This window comes from Canis lupus, chromosome 1 (assembly GCF_011100685.1).
Source record: "Canis lupus familiaris isolate Mischka breed German Shepherd chromosome 1, alternate assembly UU_Cfam_GSD_1.0, whole genome shotgun sequence".
Taxonomy (NCBI): domain Eukaryota; kingdom Metazoa; phylum Chordata; class Mammalia; order Carnivora; family Canidae; genus Canis; species Canis lupus.
This window is the reverse complement of record NC_049222.1, coordinates 47,666,308-47,681,812: the sequence shown is the minus strand read 5'-3', so window position 1 is coordinate 47,681,812 and position 15,505 is coordinate 47,666,308. Positions and strand designations below refer to the sequence as shown.

The following is a 15,505-nucleotide window of genomic DNA, read 5'->3' as shown; positions in this document are numbered from 1 at the left end:
GGAGCGCTGAACAATAAGTCATGATTAAAAATGACTGTAATCCTTTTAATTGGATGTTAATGCCATTTCATTGCAATGCTTGTTGATCATGGGGCTTCCCCTCTCGGGCTCCTCCTCTGATGACACGGGTGGCCTGGGGTCCCCTCCCTGTGGGGCTCTAGCAGACCCTCAAAGCCGGTGAGCCGGTAGGCGTAGCCACGTGGCTCTCCTGGCACCACGTGACTGGTTCCCCATTTCTTATGAGGTTGTAGCCCTGTCACCGCAGGCTCATGACTTTTTCACCTTTCTATATTTCATGCAAGGAACCAAGGAGGATCCAAAAGTTGCTCTAGCCTCACGTGGAGGTTCCTGGGGGGTCATCTCTTAGTTCTGCTTCTAAATATATTTCAAATAGGACTAATTTCTCCCAAAGCCAGCGCTAGCTATCTCCCTTTTCTGTTGTGTCCTCTTTCCCCTGGACACCCAGGGCTGAACCCTCAGAATGGGCTCTGAAACCCCCTCCTGTCCCCTCTGCAGTACTGATCTGATTGCCTAGCTGTCAGCTGAGCTGTCCCCTTGTCACCCATTCCAATTTTGGGGGTCTTTCCCCTGCAAAAGTCTCCTCCCTCCCTCCGTGTGTTCCCTGCTGCAAGATGAATTCTTAAGAACACAATAATAACAAAACCCAGCTGCGATGAGTTCATTCACCTGCCAAAGCTGTAATCTGGTCCCACTCCTCACAGGTACACGATGAGGTAGGGGCCCTTCCCTTCCTGGGAGCACTCTTGACCGCCACCCCCCAACCAGGGCTGAGCTATCACAGCACCCTCCCGCTACACCCACTGTGTGCATGAGTCCCAAGTGCATCTGTGTACTTATACCATCTGGGCAGAGGGCCCGTTGACTGGAAGCACCTTTGAACTGCTGTAGCCAGCACCCTGCAGACCCTGCTGAGCGATGAACACACCCTAGTGAACACAAAGCTGGCTCCAGCCCTACGGGGACACCAGGCCTTGCTCAGGCTCTTGGCCCTGCTTGGGACCTCGCCCCTCCATGTCCTGTTGGAACTTGCCTCATCTTTCCAAGCCCCGTGCAGACACCACCTGCCAAAGCTTTTCCTGATTTCCCTGCACGAGGCCCTTCTGGACCTCCACCCCCACCTCGAGCATGCTCTGATCCTTGACACCACTTAAGACTTACGCTGCTTTTCAGAAATCCGAGTCATCCACCAGATCTTGGCATCAACAGATGCTCGTCAAGAAGAATGAATCAGCCTGCCCACCCTCGCTGCTCTGCCCTCTTTGACAGAAGGGCGGGTGTATCCTTCTCCACTTTGTAACCATGGCAGATTTCGCACGTAGTGGGTGTTCGGTTGAATGGTCTTGAGAGAAACAGATGCCCAGTGGACCTTCTCTGTTGGAACCTGTCCGGCTGTGTGGACGGAAGACTGAGTGCCATCCTTTGTGGAGAACACTCTCCTTTTGTCTCTCCCTGGAGAAGGCCAGGCATTCCTGAGAGTCTGTAGCACCTAGCCACCACTGCCTCTGCTCATCTGAGGCTGAGATGAGAAGGAGGAAATGGCCCCAGGCCACTGGGAGATAGGGAGAGAGGTGGAGGGAGGGCTGGCCAGGGGCTCTGAGGCCCGGGTGCCTTCCTTGCCCTCACTCACCACGGGTGGGCTCTGGGGTGGGCTTGCTGGCTCTTCCCTGCGTGTCCTCCTCCTCCTCCTCCTCCTCCTCCTCCTCCTCCAAACTCTGTCCACTCAAACTAGACACCGTCCAGTCCAGACTACGTACTAAGTGAGCTGATGGGTTCCTTTCTCCTGAGGTCCTGCTGTTGTCACACAGGCCCCATGAGGCACTTCAGTTATTTCCATCATTTGTGCCAGTATTTCTGAGAAGTTGTCTCGATTAGTTGTTAATTAGCCACCTGTGTTTCTAATTTCTCTCATTTCCTCCACAACATGGCTTTTAGTTGGATATTTTGCAGTAAATCCACTGGGAGAAAAACCTTTGCCTGTGTCCTGATTCCTCATCAGGATATTTTGACACCACGGTCAGGAGATCAGATGGGAGGCCACTGAAAAATTTTAAACTTAAGTTACTTTCTTGCCCGAGAACACTCAACAGGGTCACGTGCAGCGGCTACATGGGACTCCAGTCCGGTGCTCAGGCAACTCCCCAGAAAATCTCTTGTTTTAAGAACTTGGTGTGGTATGGACTCCTGCTCCACACAGACAACAGGGCTGGGGAGGATGAGCTCAGGGCAGCAGGGTCGTCAGCCAGGGAACAGTCTCCATGAGTGGTTTTTTTTTTGTGTGTGTGTACACATTTAGTTTTATTGTAACAAAGCAACTTGTACACTTTTAACGTTTCAAACTGAGTATCTTTCCTTTCCAGTGAAACAAAAAGAAAATTTAAAAATAAACAGGAACAAAATTACAATAGAGAATGTCAATTCCAAATAAGATCCTACAGGTTCTGCTGATTCTCCCATCGAGTGGCAGGGCTCAAGTCATCATTAGGAGAGTTTTATTTTAAAAGTGTCATCTTAAACTGCAAGGATGTCCGTTAAACATCACAATTAAACATGCCAAAGGAGAAGCCATGTTGTCAAAATGCCCACTTAACCCACCCAAACATCTCAAACCCACCCTTTGCTGACCTTCTATAACCCCATTTTTTTTAAGTTTTTTTTTTCTTTTTTTAAACAAGAAAAAGTAGACAGGTACATGTTGGTAAATGCTAACTGTCCATATTCACATAGAGACACAGTGTAATCTCTGAGCCCAATATACAGAGAAAGGAGGAAAAAAGCTAGAATTCTATGCACTACTACACAGGGGCCTAGCACCCTCCAGCTTACAGCAGAGCTAAGGGAGCAGAAGGTTTTTCTTTTTTTCCCACAGAGCACGGTGGTGTTGAGTCCATAAAGTTTTTGTTGAGACAGGAAGGAATAAAAATGAATTTGGAACAGAAAGGGGTAGAGATTCTTTTCCCGCTGTATTCTGCTCCAAAGTATTTCCCCCCAAAATAAGTTGAGAACAATGGTATAAAGGGAGAGAAAAGAGACTTCAAAAACCAGGGCAAATGAGCACAATGGGGGGGGGGGGGGTAAGAGATGCAACTTGCTCCCAGGGACTGGAGAAAATTAAAAAAGGAAGGTTGGAATCCATCAGTGTTCCATTAGTCATCTTCTCCTTCATCCTCCTCTCCTTCCTCCCCCTCATTATCATCTTCATCTTCTTCACCTTCATCCTCATCTCCTTCTTCATCAATATCTTCCAATCCTTCTTCTTCTTCATCATCATCATCATCTTCTTCTCCTTCTCCTTCTTCATCATCCATATCAGGAACCAAGTAGTACTGTAATGGATTTGGCCAAATATCATCTTTGATGACCTCTCCTAACTCATCTGCACCTGCATCAGAATGGTCAGTAAACCAGGTGAAGAAGCTCTCTGGTTCCTCATGCTGTCTCTTCCTGCTGGCTTTGTTCTGCGTTTGACTTGAACGTTTTGTCAAATCCTTTCCAGATTTCCATTTGATTTCAGTGGACTTTGACGATGGATCACCACTCTCATTCAGATGAAATTCTTTGGAGAGAACTTTATTTTAGAAGTAAGAGCTTTCGTCAAAATAAAAATCTATTCTGTAACCTGATTTAATATCTTCAAATCAGCCTCATCATCAGAAATCTACCACCTCCAAAGAGACTCCCAAACTCTCAGGGCCTCAGCAATGGGAGGGAGCTTGGAGGTATTAACATGATCTGATGCTAGAACCTCCTACCACACCGGCTGGCATGATCCACCCTTTTGCGGGCCACCCCTAGTCTCTGTGACCTCATTGTTGCCCCAGTGGTGAGCACCCCTTTCTCTGGGAGCTGAAAACAGCCCCTTGGAAACACTGCCTGGCCATCCCCTACCACTTCCAAAACCACACGGGTGTCCCCAGGAAAGGCAGGAGCCCAAAATACTGAACAGATATCCTAATGGGATCCAGCTTTACCACACATAGATTATCACTAATAACCAGAACTTAATATTTTTTCAAAAACACAGCACAACCTCATAGAACCCAAAGCATGTTTTTTCTTCTGGAATACAAATTCATGATAAATCACCAGACCTCAATGCTTCTTATTAGACCCACTTGATAGAAGGAGGGATTCTTCTTCAAAGCAGGTATTGAAAACAGAGAAAACCCATCAGCACAGAGAGCCTGTAGGCAGTCATAGCAATCAGGGGAGGAGTGGCCAGTGGCACATGAAACAATTAATGTTCTTTGTAATTAAAAAAAACCCCCAGCACCTCACTTTTTAGTATGGATAAGTCTGATGTTCCTAAAGTTTTCCACCGCTTCCAGAAGGAGTGAAGAAGATTCAAATTGGGACTGCTATTCAGGCTGCTCCCATCATCTCCCCACCCATCTCTATCCTGCTGGGCTGCTGTGCTGTCACATTCCCCCTGGCATCTTGCTCTTGGTCCCCAATTTTCTCTGGGAGAAAATCAGACAGTCTTTATGTCAGCTCTGGTAGCTGCCCTGGGATATTCTGGCTTCAGCCTTCAGCTTTAGGTCACCTTTTTACCAGCAGGAGCCCAATATGACAGTGGATTAAAAAGTGCCACAAAATCTGACTTCAGGAGAGGACACACACACACATACACACACACACACACACTGTGTGTGTGTGTACATATATACATATACATATATATGTACACACACATACACCATATATGTGATATGTGTGTATGTCTGTGTACATATATACTAACCCATCAACTCTGTCCGCCCCCCTCCTAGAGTGACACAAAGGTTGAAAAGGAAGGGGGGACAGACATAGACTCAGAAGTGAGCTGGATCATTAGAGAGCTTCATGGATGGGTCTAGAAAGAAATCCTCTTAAATCAGCCTGCACTTGAATGCCTGATTCCAGGGCACCTCCTCCTCAAAGGCCTGTGGGGCTGACAGAACAGGGACCCCCCCAAAGATGTCCTAATCCTTGGCATCTGTGAATATAACCTACATGGCAAAAGGGAGTTGTATACTGGAGGTCACAGACCCTGAGATGGGAAGATTATCCTGAATTCTCAGGTTGCGGCTACTCTTTAAAAAGTAGAGAGCTTTTCTGGCTGAGGTCAGAGTGATGGGTGGAAGAGAGGCAGGAGAGCTTCAAAGTGTGGGAGGGACCTGACCCGTTGCTGCTGGCTTTGAAGAGCAAGGAAGAAATGAATCAGAGAAAGCAGCAAAGAAAGGGGCCTTAGTCCTGTAGCCCACGAACTTGGTCAACCACCTGAACCAGCCCAAGAGAGGATCCCCCCTGCAGCTTCTGGATAAGAGTCCAGGCTGGTGACACCTTGATTTTAGCACTGTGGGACCCAGAGCAGAAAAAAGCCAAGCCTGCTGGACTTCTGACCTACAGAGTGACACAACAATTAATTTATATTGCTTTAAGCCTCCAAAATACAGCTGGGCGCATGCTGGGGCTGTGCTGATGGAGGGCTGGCCTGGAACAGGTAGGACATCCAGCAGCTGTGTCTGGATGCCGTAAGGGGCCTTCATGCTTTCAAAGTGGGCTGTGGCGTCGCTGGCTCTCACTGGACCATGTGGCTGCCAAGCTCCAGAATGTGGAGGACATGCCTGGGTGACACCCACAAAGCAAAAGCCTTGGCATCTAGATATGGCAACACCATTGGAAAGGCAGTGGCTGAGATTTTGTGAGTTTTCAAAGTCTGGGCCACATAAAAACTCTTTACCTCTACCTGAGAACGATATTTCCAGGGAAAATAGCCTGAACCTAGGAAGAGTGTTTCTCTTTCTTCTCCTTTCCACACAAACTGTTTCTCCAGCAAAGTCAGCATGCTGCTTTTTCTACCAGCATTTGTCTATTCTCCTTCCTGGGGAACACAATGCTCTTGATTATACCCACTATGGGCACAGCCAAATCATGAGAATGAGCAGACGTGTGTGCTCTAAAAGAAGGTTCTGGCAGAGACCACCCATTGCACATATTGCCACAAAAAGAAGCTTCTTTGAAATCACTCCTGTCATGCACGTAAACCATACTCCCATGCTGGATGTTCTCACTCATATTCCATATAACTGATTTTGTCACCGTAGCATGTCAAGTACAAAGTGGCTGACTCTTGCAGGTCAAAAACTTCAAGATACAAAAGGGTTGAAAGAAATAACCTTAGATCTCTAATTAATTATGAGGGTAGCAGGAAACCAGGACTCGCTACCTGGTCCTTCCTCATGATATGATATGATAAGATCCATGAGTTGGGGGGACACCTGGGTGGCTCAGTGGTTGAACTTCTGCCTTTGTTTGGCTCAGGTTGTGATCCCAGGGTCCTGGAGTCAAGTGCCGCATCAGGCTCCCTGCAGGAAGCCTGCTTCTCCCTCTGCTTATGTCCCTGCCTCTCTCTTTCTGTGTCTCTCATGAATGAATGAATGAATGAATGAATTAATTAATTAATAATAATAATAATAATTAATAATAAAGATCCATGAGTTGGGTGATCTGTAATAGACACCACGAAGCCCTGCCAGCAGCAAACTATATTATAAAATGCTACATGACCAGCATGTTTTCACAATGTGACCAATTTCCTGAAAGACAGCTGAGCCTCTTTTTCTGGGAAGAAAAGACAAAGCTCGACTGTAAGATATGCCAAAGCAACATGTCTTGAAAATAGAAGAGCACAGAGATGATGGCGGAGGGGGTCACCCCTGGCAGGGCTGGGGAGAAGGATGGAGAATGACATTTCCCATGGGTGTTCTTAGCAGCCATGAACATGGAGAATTCCATTCTCAGGACTACCTTTCCTTCTGGCTAACTTATAGTTAGCTCTTGCCCCCTTTAACAGAAGACAGGACATACCTGTAAAATGTATTCTGCAAGTCCCCCTTGCATATCTTCCATATGTCCCTGTCCCCTTTGTAAGAAATTAGTTGACTATAGAATCTGTACCTCCAAACAATATTCTGTGCTATCTGTAAACACAGAAGCACCAAAAAGGAGATGCTTTATATAACGCAAATACATACAAGACCACATTTGTTTTAAGGTATCTTAATATCACACACACACACACCCACCCGCTCCACACTGTGTACCCCAGCTCCTAGGGACATGAGGCGGGTACAAGATATGTACCTCTTAGTAAAGTTCTTCATTCATTGTTTAAGAATTCTCTACCACAAGATAAGATTACTTCTGGGAGTAATGAGAAGTTCAAGTCCAGCCTACTTGGTTATATGAAAAAGAAAGAGAGCTGGGTCCCAGATGGAGCCAGGTCAATGGGTCTAGGAGGCCAACTCTATAGTAATGAACATGAAACTTAGGGGGACAGGTGAGGCAGGGAGCCCATTCAAGCACATCATGGGTGAACATTTTTCTTTCAAGAAGTTCAAAATACGATGGCACGTGCCCATACATACTCTTTGGTAGGATGGGATTAATCCAATTGACTTGAGATTGACCATCTTTAGTCCATTCAAGACTGAGAAAAAGTGTTCTGTTCCTGGAAATAATAAAGGTTATCTGGACTGCCTGAAGGCATGACAAAGGCACACCCAGAAGGAATCTATAGAGGGGGTCAGAGGATTCTCATCTGGTGACCTCACGGTGAGAAGGTGACCCACACATGGGCATCTATAAATACTCTGCAGGGATCAAAATGAGGTCAGCTGGACCTTGCAAGCCCTTCTCCCCAACCAACCTGATTTAACACAAATCAATGCAGGGTGAACAAGAATTTACACTTGGCTTTCTAGCTAAAGAGCACTTCAATTTAAACATGGCTAAATGAGTCATGTCGAGGTTCGAGCATTCAGACATGACTACTCATGGCCAATGAATATAGGGTTTTTTTTTTTTTTTTTGATGGAATGAAAGAGAATACAATTTCTGAGAAGAAAAGCCAAGGCACAGATGAAGAGGTCGTTGAGTAGAAAGTCAGCCCAATACTTAACACATTAGCATTGTGAAAAACAGGGCAACCAGAAAGGATATCTTGCAGGACTGTCCTTAAGAGCATTGAGGAATCCTGTCTGTTGTGAACCTGTGGAAATGAAACCAAAGTTTAGCATTTAAAAACATTCACCTCCAGAAAAACAGCCTTCGTGTTGAAAGCTCCCTCATCTACATAAAAATAATAGGTGTCTAAAGATCAATTAAACAATTATATTTTGTTGTGCTACGGCACCCAATATGCTGATCAGGGATTGAGATTCCACTGAAGTTATTCAACAAGAAAATGGCAGATTCATAATTAGACCCAACATCTGCAGGATATTTTTTCAATAAAAGCAGATGGATGTCTGCATACTTTCCCATAAATTATAGTTTGATTACCCCTTTGTTTTCCTCATTTTAATAGGAAAACAGAATACTGTATGCTATTTTTTTCCTCTTCTTTTATGAAAGACTGTTTTTCCAAAGTTTGTTAACTGTTGACCTCGGACATGCTATATACTAGGCTACATATAAAAGACATCTTCATCTGCACCCAGAGTAAATAAACTCAGAGAGCTGGAGTTTATTACTCACTCCTTTAAGAGTGAATAGTTTGTGCAAAGAAATTTCTCTAGGGCTTTGAGTAAAGAGGCATCTGACAAGAAGCCATTTTTATGTGCTGGCTTCATGGTTTTTAAACACAAAGGCCCATGTGGAGGAACTCTTGGCCTTCCTGTCCTGGGGCGGCATGAAACTGTGTTTTGGGGATATCACCCAGCCTGGGGCAGCAACGAGAGAAACAGGGAGAAGGGAGACAGTGTCTGTGCTGCTGCGGCCACACAGGGCAGTCGAGGCAGAGGCCCTGATCCCTCTGTGTAAGTGGGAACCAGGTCCAGCCATGGGAAGGGTGAGAGTGGGGTGCTCACATCTGTCCTCAGGGTCCCATTTCCCCTGTTGCTGTCTTCCCCACTGGCCACTACTGAGGCACAAGGATGTGCCAGGCGCTAGGATGCTAAAGAGTGGGGAAATGAATAAGGAAAGCTTAAGGCTTTCTCTTCCATCTCAGCTAGGCCGGGGGGCAGGGGGTGCAAAACCAGCAAGCGGGCTGGGGCAGGTCGTAGAGCAAACACACTCTCGAGGCAAATGAGGACGCTAGAAGAAATGACTTATCTTTCCCTACTGAACCCAAGCTCATTCACTTTCCCAACTTTTCCTTTCTTGTTTTCTTGATAAGAATGCCTGGCTGTCAGGTTCCCCAGATTCTCCTCCGGGGCCCCCCTTCCTGTCATGGCCACCCACCCCCTCCCAGATCCTGTTACCTGGCAGGGAGAACTCAGGCGACAGTTCTCCAGCTGCTCTCAAACAGTGTTCTGCCTTTGCAAGTGTTTTCAGAATCTTAGGAGGCACGTAAAAACCTGCCTTTCCTGAGAGCATTGAGTGCCGAGCCAAGTCAGGGGGTATGTGGGGTTGTTGAGGCAGGGTGTGGGGGTTGTGGGTGGTGCATAACAAGGGGGAGGACAATCCGTATTTGCTTTTGTTCAACATATTCAGGTAACTTGTAAGCAGATAAATTCTGAACTGTTTTTGTGGAGGAACAGGATTAACAATATATAGGCATAAACTACAGCAAACTCTGTTTTGCTGGATCTTGGGTGACTAAGATGTTAGGGGAGATGATAGTGAAGTGTACATCACCCAACTGTGGTGGTAGTGGAAGGCTTCACTCTGAGTGTGTGTGTGTGTTCCCAGAGCTCACGTGTGCAGGCATGCAAGTGAAAACCAGCACTTGATGTCCAGAATGCAGGGGTGAAGCCATAAGTACATTTCAATAACATACATTGGAAAGCATTCTGAAGTTGCTAAAGATGATATAAGAACATCAACTTTAAATGCTATTTTTTTATGTCCTAAATGTGCTACAGCCTTGGTGCTTATTTATTCTTGTTTCTGATTCTTTGGTCTATTAACACACAGATAGGACCCTGGATGCATTTTTGTCACTTTTTAACTCTGAAATTAGAGAGAAAAGGTGCCTCTGTGGGGCCACGAATACTGTGGAAAGGGCCCGTCACGACTGAATGGTCATCCTCCTCCTGGGATCCCACTGAGTCCTGGCTCTCAAGCATAGATTACAAACTGGTGTCACATTTGCATGGAGGGATTCCAGTCAAAAAGAAGGGACCTAAGTTTTAAAATGCCATGAAAACATGGGAGATCCCATGTAATGTCCAAATCTGGCCAACAAACTCTCCATACTGCTGACTTGCCCAGGCCCCAACTGACGCCACCAAGAGAGGCAGAAGGTGACTCCAGCCTGAGCACACGCCATCTATGGCTTCAGTACTGCTGCAGGGGAAGCCAGTGAGGCTGAAGCCAGAAACTGCCTGGCACGTTGCAGGAGGGAGCTCTAGGCTTGCTGGCGGGTGGATGTGATTCAGGAGTGTGGACAGGGGCACCGCTGGCCTGCAGGGTCGCTAATGGCCCTGGGATGGAAGTTTAAAGGCTTAATTCCTAGGTCAAAGCCGTTCACTTCCTTCTCATCATTCCCTGTTGTTGGAAAGCAGATAATCAAGAGACAAAGGAAATTCGAAGTTATGACCTTGAGAATGGGAAAGGAAGATGTCATTTGCTTGGGCAAGTACTTAGTAAAATCCTTCCTATTCCAAATCTCATTTTTAATGAAGTTCCTTCCTTCAGGGATTTACTAACGTGAAGCAGATAACTGAAAATCTTTTCAATCATGTATCTTCAATGTGTGTGTGTGTGTGTGTGTGTGTGTGTGTGTGTGTGTGCATGTGTGTGAGGAGACCCAGTCTTTATCCCCAGACATTGTTTCCTAGGGATGGCGACTGTTCTTGCTTAAGCTGGTGTCACGTTAAAAACGAAACTTCTGTTTGATGGTTATCATTGCAGCACATTATCCTTTGTGCAAAATGTGGGAATGACTCTTCCAAGGGATCCCCTCGCAAAATAGAAAGTGAGGTCCTTGAGGTTGGAACAGGGGCAAGTGTATCAAGGAAAAAGTCTTGTAAGCGAAAGAGAACCTGATCTGGGTGACCTGGCAGCTGTGGCTGGAAGGATGAGGAATGGGGAGTAGAAGGAACGATGGGGGAGGGCATGGGGAGGGCAGAGAAGGGGGTTGGGGGTGACAGGGAGGGAGGGAGGACAGGGAGAGAGGGAAGAGAGGGTGACAGGGAGGGGTACAGGGAGGGAGGACAGGGAGGGGGACAGGGAGGGAGGGGGACAGGGAGGGGGGACAGGGAAGGAAGACAGGGAGGGGGGACAGAGAGTGGGACAGGGAGGGGTGACAGGGAGGAGGGAGGGGGACAGAGAGGGAGGACAGGGAGGGGAAGAAGAGTGCATGAAAGGGGCAGGCTGGAAGTGAGGAGAGGAACAGGAAGAGGATAAGAGAAGAAAGAGAAAGCCCGAAATGATCAAAATATTAACTCAAAATTAAATCAGAAAAGCAAAGGCAGGCAAATGGTTACATACGTAATCTGATTTCGCCAGCATACTTACGAAGAATGACGTGGGTGATAACGAATGCAAATATAAAGACTGTCAGAAAAGACAGAGATAAAATAAACATATAAAAAAATCTGTAGTTTCTTTTGCCCACACAGTTGCCTACCCAGGGACAGTGGTGATCAAACCGTTCTGAAATGAGAGGCAGAGAAAAAAATAGGGAAATCAGTTAATAGAATGTCATTTTACACGAGGGAGCCCCCCGCCCGCCGCTCCCCAATACTCTGGGAACACAGTCGGCCCTTGAATGGTGAGGGGGCTTGGGGCACTGACGGCCAGACAGCTGGGACCCCACCTCACGCTGACCCCCCGAAACCACCTACTGTCAGCCTCCTGTGGACTGGGAGCCCTACCCATCCCGTACGGTCCATTAACACGTATTTCACACGTTACATGTATCATATACTGTGCTCTTACAATAAAGAAAACGTTATTAAGCAAATCACGAGGAGAGGAAAACACACTCACAGCGCTGTGCGTGTGTATCAGTGGCCTCGCACCCCAAGCCTGTGTTGTTCAAGGGTCGACCGCATCACAAAATCACATCACACCGCTTACTTCCAAATGCACCACTCAGAGAAATGCTTAACGTGAAGACACTTCGAGAATGGGTTCATTCTTTTAACAGAACTTGGCTGTCTTGAAAAACCCAGAACACGCATTCTTCTCAAACAGCAGCTTAAAGAAATGGGAAACTCAAATTCTCATCACGATGAGAAAAGTCAAGGTTTCCTTCTTTTAAAAAGACGCCTCTGAGATGCACAGAACAGTCCTCCCTTAAGATGCGATGTTAAGTGCTGGGCCTCTTGCTTGCCTATGTGCATACATGTATAAGTGTGTGTGCATGTGCACATGCACGTGTGTGTGCATGTGTATGTGTCCACATGTGCATGTGTGTGCATGTGGGACTGAGTGACCACCTCTCTCGTCAGTGGCCGTAGAGAGAGGTCACAGGGGCCTGAGCCAGGACAGAGGGATAATCCCTTGCTCTCCCATCCCATAACAACTGTTTCCCGAGGAATGCCCCCACTATTTCAATAGTTGTAGGGTTTTTTAAAAAGTGAGCTGTCATCTTCATGTGCAGTGTAACACACTGGATCTTTTAGTCTGCAATTCTCAGCTAAGTTACCTGTAAAACGAAGATGCTTTTATAGAGTTGCTTTGGGGTTGAATAATGCCCTGGAAAGCATTTTTAAAAAGTACACAATGTTGGGACACCTGGGTGGCTCAGTGGTTGAGCGTCTGCCATTGGCTCAGGTCATGAACCCGGGGTCCTGGGATCGAGTCCCACATCAGGCTCCCTGCATGGAGCCTCCTTCTCTCAATGCCTGTGTCTCTGCCTCTCTCTCTGTGTCTCTCATGAATAAATAAATAAATAATCTTTAAAAAATAAATAAAAGTACACAGTGTTTTGTAGTTTGTCAAGAGAAGTCACATACCTTAGTACCCTATGGCCTCGAGCCATTTCTAGGAGGAAAATGATGCTGCCCTATTTTCTAGAGGAGCAGACTGAGTCCTGGAGAGGGGGGATTGCTGGCAGGGGTCCCTGCAGCTCAGGAGCAGTGGAGCTAGAGGTTGAGGTCGGTCTACCCCTGCATACACTGGCCCTGGCACCCTGCGAATGCCCGAGTGCTGGCTCCTGGCACTCTTACCCTGTCACCCCGGGAAGCCTGTGTACAAACCCACGTCCTCGTGGGAATTTCACACAAAGTCTATAATGTGATTGTGATTTGTCCCTCCCCTTGCAAGTCATGGCCAAGGGCTTCTCTTTTTTCTACTCCTCAGTCCAGAAGGACTATCCAGAGTTGCCCTATGAACCACACACACCCTGATCGGACTGCCTGCCGCCACTGCTGACGGGGCTAAAAACACTGGTTGGACAACTTAGCTTTTTACTCGAGGTGTTTCCCAAGTTTACTTTCAACCTAGTTTTCATATTTTAAATACCTATATGCTTTACAAGCATACAGAGAGACCTGTGTGAGGTGTGACTGTGTAAGTAAGCCAGTCCAAAGCCAGGCACCTATGTCCCCTGTCATAAATCACTCATCTCCTATTTTATGTCTCCTGCAAACTTGCTTCTTGAAAAGGGTGTGAGGGACACTGGGGACAGTGGTGGCAGAGGAACTGTAAGATCCATCCTAGCTGCAAGTGGCGTTAACAAGAAACAGCCAGTCTGAACAGAGAACCCAAAGAGAAATTTCAGAGCTCACTGGCCTGGTGACAACCTGATGGCCTGTACGAGGCTGACACTTGGGGGAAGTAATCTCTGTTGATGTACTCTGTCCCATATTAGCAAGTGCTGCCAAGCCCACACAGCTGGAACAGTTAACTTCTGTGTCAAAATGACCTCATTTCTCCCAAGTCACTGGTCTACACAGGCTGTACATGAAGATGTCTACACAAAGAAGGACACAAAGAGGAAAAAAAATCTAAACCAACCATATTTTTCCAAGACTTTGAGTCTGTCATTTTGAGAACGCTTTTCTTCCTTATCCATGAGTATTGGAAAATGTGAATAGGATGTGGCGGGGGTGGGGTGGGCAGAGAAGTACATGTTAGGTCGGAACTTCTTGATTCCAGCCATGAAAGCTTATCTCCAAATCCCAAATATGTTGTGGGCTGAGCCTCTTCCTCAAGTGAAAGCCACCTATCAGCATAGACGACACCAGGGCTTGGGAGGCACAGTTAACATCATGCACACCCCCATCGAAGAACAAGGGTTTCCAAGCCCACGTAGACCACTGCTAGGGGGGGCAGGCAGTTGTTTTGTTTTTAGCTTAGAAGGTTGTAGCGAAGCTGTGACTCTGGCCTTCCTGAAGGAGGCTGAGCAAATGGGAAAGATGAGATGCATCAGACCCTTGCTCATGGGGTCTGAGAGGCTTCCTGCAAAACCGGTGATATCTCGGGAATGGTGTGAAGGCCTGGCTCTCTGGCAGTCTTGAGCTGGAAGCAGTTTCTGATTGGAAACTTGTCTTACTGAAAACGTTGTAGGCTAACAAAAACCCCGCTGAAATGCGCGCTCCCCAAGGAATTCTTTTGTCAAATGTGTCTCATGTCTTTCCTTTTTGTTTGTTGAACCTGTGGTGGTAAACTGAGTCTAAAAGCCTCAGTGGGCATCTCTGTCTACTGGCCCCCTTGCCCTGAGTGTCGTTTCCCACCCCCATCCCCTTCCTCAGCTTCCCTCTCCGCACCCAGGGCTCAGCTTGGGCCTCTTCCCCTCTCCGTGGATTCTCAACCACTGGGAAGTCTCTCTTCATCCCAACATTCAGCTGCCAACCACACACTGGTGATGCCAAAATGGCCACGTGCTGCCTTCAACCGGTCCTGTCAGCTTTACCCTCACTTTTCTCCAAAAATCATTCATTTTTTCCATTTTTGCCAATGCTACTCTGTCTTTAATAAATACCTGTCAAATGACTGACTAAACCCTTATACCACCAAAAGGACACCCATGCCAGCAAGTGTGTTGCCAACATCCCATGGTTATGAGTAGTGAGGCTGGGGCAAAGCCTGCTCCACCTGCCTCTAGGGCTCCTGGCCACAAATGCACCCCTGCCTCTACTCAGTATTTTCCATGTTTCCATGGGCTGTGTCACGTGCTAGGAAGGAAAACAACAACAACAACAATCCTCCATGGCTTCAAGGTCTTCCTTATTTGATAGGATACTTTATTTTCAGACTCCAAATATTGCTCAGACTCAAGGAGTGCACTCCTCACAGTTCACAGTGAACTCCTCCTAACTTAGCAGCTAGCCAGCCTGTTCTCTCTCGCCAGCGCTGGCCAGCCTACAAAAGTCTCCTTTGCGAGTCAAGGATAAAATCAGGACAAGGATCGCTCACCCTGTCCTGCATGCCTCTTGCTCTGAACACATTCACCCTAGCTCAGAGCGGAGGAAGCTCGGGGAAGAGGGGTGCCTGGGGTCGTTCTGGACGGGGAGGTTTCTGTTACTCAGGTTTCGGGAAGAAGAGTAGACAAGAGTTGGGCATGAGCTGAGCTGGGACCAGAGGAAGTGGCCACAGCTGCACACGACGT

General features: G+C 47.1%; 1 protein-coding gene and 1 pseudogene across 5 annotated transcripts in view; both read right to left on the bottom strand.

Moving 5' to 3' along the window:
* ZDHHC14 (zinc finger DHHC-type palmitoyltransferase 14) overlaps positions 1-15,505 on the bottom strand; it is a 283,131-nt gene that overhangs the window by 32,375 nt on the left and 235,251 nt on the right. For all 5 annotated transcript variants that reach the window (XM_038526426.1, XM_038526424.1, XM_038526425.1 and 2 more), the window contains exons 4-5: positions 11,464-11,601; positions 8,002-8,050 (exon numbers count right to left, since the gene is read on the bottom strand). In XM_038526426.1, coding sequence (XP_038382354.1) covers positions 8,002-8,050; positions 11,464-11,601 — 187 coding nt within the window. The remainder of the gene's footprint in view (positions 1-8,001; positions 8,051-11,463; positions 11,602-15,505) is intronic.
* Positions 3,101-7,121, bottom strand: LOC119875950 (annotated as a pseudogene).